Source organism: Musca autumnalis, unplaced genomic scaffold (genome assembly GCF_047663935.1).
Source record: "Musca autumnalis isolate F117 unplaced genomic scaffold, ASM4766393v1 scaffold_2, whole genome shotgun sequence".
NCBI classification, from domain to species: domain Eukaryota; kingdom Metazoa; phylum Arthropoda; class Insecta; order Diptera; family Muscidae; genus Musca; species Musca autumnalis.
Genome location: NW_027411755.1, coordinates 228,238,877 through 228,245,165, shown reverse-complemented (window position 1 = coordinate 228,245,165; position 6,289 = coordinate 228,238,877). Strand labels below are relative to the sequence as shown.

The 6,289-nt window shown below is 36.7% G+C and overlaps 1 protein-coding gene across 2 annotated transcripts; it reads right to left on the bottom strand.

Moving 5' to 3' along the window:
- Nucleotides 1–325: 325 nt before the first annotated feature.
- LOC141393355 (uncharacterized) lies at nt 326–2,256 on the bottom strand. Of its 2 annotated transcripts, none has more exons than XM_073966354.1 (4): nt 1,841–2,256; nt 1,485–1,750; nt 1,284–1,425; nt 326–1,214 (listed from the first exon to the last, which is right to left on the bottom strand). In XM_073966354.1, exons 1-4 carry the CDS (start codon nt 2,131–2,133, stop codon nt 533–535), a joined length of 1,383 nt encoding a protein of 460 aa, XP_073822455.1. In that variant the 5' UTR covers nt 2,134–2,256; the 3' UTR covers nt 326–532. The 2 variants fall into 2 exon arrangements, with proteins under 2 accessions (XP_073822455.1, XP_073822456.1); XM_073966355.1 differs by having other exon boundaries at nt 1,485–1,747.
- Nucleotides 2,257–6,289: the final 4,033 nt, after the last annotated feature.

Sequence of the window (6,289 nt, the reverse complement as noted above, 5' to 3'; positions counted from 1 at the left end):
ATGTCGCGTCGTCTATCGTCTCTGCGACAAAATTTAAAAAATGCACTACGTACAGCGATAGAAAATAATCGTCGATAACAAGTTATTTTTATTCGTTAGTAAAAATGAACGGCGACAGCTAATTTATTGTCGCCGAAAAATGAACATTACGGCGACAAAATTTGACGTCGTCGTGCGACTTGCCATACGTAATGGAAAAATTGCAACTGGCAACGCGACACGACTCGCCTCGCTGTACGGAATCGGCCCATTAAACTTGACTTATGCCCAAATTGTTCTAACTCTACATGATCCCTACTTCCCAAAGAAATTGTTTACATATCACTTTTTTCTTTTCATGTTTTTTTATTCCCTATAGAATTAATTTTCCTTATACGTAATATGTTTTTCTTCAAAAATTAACATTATTATTATTAATAGTTATATTTAAAAATTATATAGAGAATATAATATATAATTATAAAAGCATACATACGTACAAGTTACATAACCTCTTCGTTCTTCGTTTAAATAAAACCTAAGCAATTTATCGTCAATATATATTTACCGGAGCAACATCAGCAATCTCCTCATTATTCAATATCTTAATTTGACATTCACATAAAAATTGTAAAATTTTACGTTCGGCTTTTGTTTTTTGTTCCGGATGGAGACCATCCAATAATATATGGACTTTCTGTAGCATATCGGTTTGTAAATTGAGATGTTGCTGTTGTTGTTCCAATTCAAAACGAAATTGGGCCTTTTGGTTTTGTATAGCTTTCAGACAATCCTGTGATTGTCGCAGAACATTTTCCATATTTGATATGACATTATGGAGTTTGTCTTCGGCATCTATGTGCGGGCTGTTTTCTGATGTGTGTTGAATATTTGTTGTTACATAGGTTGTGCTTGTTGGTGTTACATCCTGGGCCACATGGTAGGTAACGTGTTGCATATGGGTGGGTGTGCCGGGTTTGCCATTATCATCATCGTCTTTTTTGTTGGGTAACAGTAAAAACTCATCAAATGTTTGTTCCTGCAATTCTTGTATATCGGTTTCTTCGGCAATTAGTTCATGCTCTACGTGATCTTCATTTTCCGAATAATAGGAATGACTAAAATCATCTCCCCATGGATTTTCTGCGGCGGAAGAATTTGCTGATTGATTGGCGGCTTTTGCTGCAGCAGACATTCTTTCTTTGCGTTTTATTTCTTCAATTGGTAAGGGAATACTGTAAGAAAATTAACATAAGTATTAAGTATGACGATTAATAATATTTGATATTTAATTTCAAACCAACCCTTTCCTATAGTGACTCTCCAGAAATCGCAAATCATTGAAATATATCCACGTTATTGGCTTATCGGGATTCAGCTGTACTTGTCGATATTCTCTTGAAAATCTGTCTCTCAACTTCTTCCATTTGTTGTAACATATTTCCTCTGTAACGATGCAACGATTTATTGACCATATGTTTTGTTAATGAAACCCACCTACTTACCCGATATACCCAAAGCATTTGCAATATTTGTCCAAGCCTCATTTTTGGCTGTCAAATTTTTCGAGTCTCTCACCCGTTTGCGATCATACAGAACATCATGTTCCTTTACCAAAGCTATGATGTTTTGATTCAAAGCCAACTCTTCGGGCGATATTTTTGCATCACTATTCTCTCCAGAATCTTCATCCTCTTCTGATCTGTTTAGTTTACGTTTCTTTACACGGGGTTCATACTTTATGCATTCAATGTCATTGTTGCACGCACTTCTAGCCCACAGGGGGGTGGTTGGGAGAAAACAAAAAAAAAATCGGCATGAAAAAAACCCTCGAATAATTGTCAATCATTATAATGCTTACCCCTGCTTATAGTGATCCTTTAAAAACCACAAGTGGGGAAACAATTCCCAATTAGTTACATCCTGGGGATTTTGTTGTTGGCGCCTAAATTCTTTGCCAAATCGGTCTCGTATTGACTTCCATCGAGTAATGCAGGCTACCTCAGATTTCTTTACACGCTGAGCAATTTCTCGCCAAACGTCATTTTTCAGTGATGAATTCTTGTTACCTCGTGTATGCTCCTTGGCATAGAGTATGGGATAACTTTCAACCAATTTTACAAATTCCAAATCCGATTCTTTGCTATTGTTCATTTTGTACACAATATAATATTTTGTATTTTTTATTATCAAACATTAAATGTTTTGTCCCATCGAATTTATAGAATTTGCTTCGTTCCTCTTCTTCTTTGGCTTGTGTTTTGGCGTTTTCTGTTCACTTCCCTGGCGGTGTAGAGTTGCCAGATCTAATACATAATGACAATTGTGGTGGAATTAGTGAGACGTAACTAGTGTTGTTTTTAGTTACGCAAAAAGTCCCAATTTACATTAGGCGAGTTTACTTGCGGCAATTGTCAGTTTGTAGGTAAGTCCCAATTTACATTGGGCGAGTTTACTTGCGGCAATTGTCATTTTGTGGGAGAGAGAGGTGAGGCATATGGTAACCCTTTGCCTCTCAGCACCCTCTCTCACCTACAAACTGACAATTGCCGCAAGTAAACTCGCCTAATGTAAATTGGGACTAAGAGAGGGTGCTGAGAGGCAAAGGGTTACCATATGCCTCACCTCTCTCTCCTACAAAATGACAATTGCCGCAAGTAAACTCGCCCAATGTAAATTGGGACTAATATTACCATGGTAGAATTATTACCGCTGATTACCATTTTATTTTCTTATTATGGCCTATCCCAGCAAAAAATTTGCATGCAGTTGAATCACTACAAGTGTACGGTACATTTGCCGTTGGAATACATCTTTTCCTATGAATTCACTTAGAATTTTACAAGAGAGCGCGCAGCTAGTATGTACTCCATTTTGCTTCCATAGCACACATCTAGGGTGCACTCCATTTTCGATCCAAATCACAGCCTTTGATGTAGTGTTTTGGATTGAATTTAAAGGCACTCTTCGGATTGCATTTTAAGTCAGTCTAAAGATGCAATAAAAATGGAAGTCATTGCGAAATATCCCAGAATAAATAAAACGCATTTATTATTTGTGTAAAACAAGAACACAAAGAACTTTATTATATAAACACAAATTAAAAAAAGTTTCTATTAAATCCAATCACATTTGAGCAATGAACGGAAAGAAACAAAATGATTCCCGTACCAATCACACAAAGCCACAAACTTTTCAGCTTCTCTGAATCGTTTCATTCTCACAACCAAAACAAAAACACAAACTTTTCAATGTAAAAAGATGGAAACCGTACGATTGGTGAAATGTAACTTCGGCTATGCTTTGCCGAGTTGTTTCATTCAGCACCGAAATGACAAGTATTTTTGCGAAACGTTTGCCGTGCGTTATGGTCAATGACACACTCAGACACACACATGTGATTGCTTAACAACCCTATAAGTTAGCATCAGCATACCACAGTGAATTTTATCAACCACCAAACGTTTTTGATTTATTCACATGTGTTAAGTACTATTTAGTTTTCTATCTGTTGTTGTGGAGTTGAGTACTTTTCGCTTTTCGTTTTGTTCGTACTCACGAATGTAAACAAAACGAAACTAAACAGCGAGCTCGGCCAACGAGGGTTATATTTCGTTTTGTATTGTTCCTATGGAAAATACGAAACGATTGGAAATTTTATTTAAAGTATTTTTACGTACTCTGCATTTGAGCTTACTTCCTCCGTTCTCGATTTAATCCAAGCGCATCTGATTTAGGGGTGACGTAGGGGATGGAAGATACCAAGCAACGGTCCTGACCGGTTTTAACATGGCAAAGCCCAGGATTTATCTTGGTCCCTCTTTCATCTCAAGTGGACACTGACCACCCCGGTGGTGTCACCTGGGGAACTGCCTTTAACACCCGTTAAAGGTAGTGAGCTAACATGTGGAGCGCGTTCTCCCATAAGAACGTTAAAAAATTGGGTTTGGGCGTCGGGCTGTAACCCTCCCCCAGAAAAAACAGCATACTATGAAAAAACGAAAGAAAAGAAAAAAAACCCCCTCTAAAGTTGACGAACCCCGCAAACGTTTTAAGGACCATGATCTGCGAATCTGCACCTGGAATGTTCGCACTCTTTATAGAGAAGGTGCAGTCTTCGCATTGGCAGACGTACTTGAAAAGTACAAGGCCGATATTACTGCCATACAGGAAATACGTTGGATTGGGAAAGGCGTCACAACAACACTTAAATGTGACGCACTGTATTATAGCTGTCATGACGTAATGCTTTGTTTACATTTACGAAATCCACTCGATTTCAACTGTCAATTCCATTGCGTATACGTCAAATGAAAACTCATCTGAATTCAATTGGATTTCATTTGACGTTTAAGCAATGGATTTGACAGTTGAAATAGAGTGGATTTCGTAAATATAAACGTAGCATAAAGCATGATTTTGGTTGCGGATTTGTAGTTAGTCGGAGACTAAAACATCTGGTATCCAGCTTCACTCTAGTGAATGAAAGACTTGCTGCAATTCGAATAAAAGCTAAATTCTTCAACATCAGCTTTATTTGCGCTAAATTCTTCAACATCAGCTTTACTCCCACTGAAGAAAAGGACGAACAGACCAAAAATATATTGTTACGGAATTAGATTTAACTAATCTCCGTGTAGACGTTGTTTTATTCCCCAGTACGATTTGTACCAAATAAAACAGGTTCGTTTTAGATTACGTTTCTACAATGCTTTATGTACTTTATTACACTTATTCGGAACCGACTTTAATTACTAAGCACGCAGCTTGTCTCTAGTTAGCACGCAGCTATTCTTTTACCGATCTGTTCAGTTCAACGCTTAAAACACGACTAACTCAATTTTGCCTTTCCTACCGCTATTTATACCCAAAATCTCCTTGGTCTAGAATTATCCACAAAATCTGGCAACATCTCGAATCTGTGCAGCGAACACACAGACGCACATTCGCACTAAGGCCGCCATCAGACCATCTGCTTTTTCACATGTATGTAGTCACATTGGGTATACTAATATACAGAACAGCTGATCCCATACATGTGAAAAAGCAGATGGTATGATGGCGGCCTAAGCGAACAACCATACTCACATACATACAAGTAGACAAGCGCAGTAATGACGTAATTACAACAACAAACAAATACACGAAATACAAGAAGTAGGAACTAAACGATACCCAGCTAACAATTTTTTCCGAGGGCTCTGATATCAGACTTTTTCTGAGATTTTCTGAATATTTTTTAGAATTGTGGCCGATTTCTCTAATATTTTCCTAGAAATTTGACCGATTTTCTATAAGTTTATTTTTAGAATCTCTGCACATTTTCTAAAGAATCTTAAGAATCGTCATTCCGAATTCGTTCCGATTTTTAATGGAATTCCTAAGTCAATTTTTTTCGTTTGATGTCGAAGAACAGAATGGCTGGTCATAAAATTCGCATATACAATTTTAAATTTTTTTTAATATAAATGCTACACATAATTATTCAAGCTAGTGTTGATAGCTTCAACAAATATGTAGAAGTATACTTGTTCTACTGTTAATCATAAAATGATAACAACAGGCAAAATCATTAGAAAGTTTGAAATTAGAATCTTCCATAAATAGCACATTGAAAGAAAATTGCCTCTGAGTGGGGTTTGTTCTGTACAGTACCACACGTGGCGTCAGCATCAGAATTGTTTCCGATTTTTTCAGAAAATCTGAACTTTTCTCCGAATTTTTCCAGAATTTCTTTCCGAATTCGGACGGATTTTCTTAAGAAAATCTAAATTTTTCATCGAATTTTCCAGAATTTTCTTCCGAATTCGGATCGAATTCTGTCAGAAAATCAAAATTTTTCTCCGAATTTTCCAAGAATTTACTTCCGAATACGGACGGAATTCGTCGCGAAACTCTAATATTTGTTAAGATTTTCCTTAGAAAATTCTTTCCGAATTCGGTGACCACGTCCATACAACTTTCGTACCGAATTCGATACGAATTCGGCATCAGAATCGGATATTTTTTCAGAAATTCTGTCCGAATTCGAAACGAATTCGGAAAAAAAATGTTAGCTGGGTAATTACATGATTATGGCAAAACAAACAAAAGCACATTAATAAAAGGTAATGTAACGACTAGAATGATGAAGAGAGTTCTACATGGTAGTTGTTGTTGCTTAAATAAAATGTGTGTTCGTTTACTCAAAATTTGTGCAAATTGTTACTGGATGTTGTTCGTTTACTCTACAGTACAATGCAAAAGACCTTAGACGATTACAAGAAGTTACTGAACTTGTACAAATTTGTACAAATTGTTGAGTAAACGA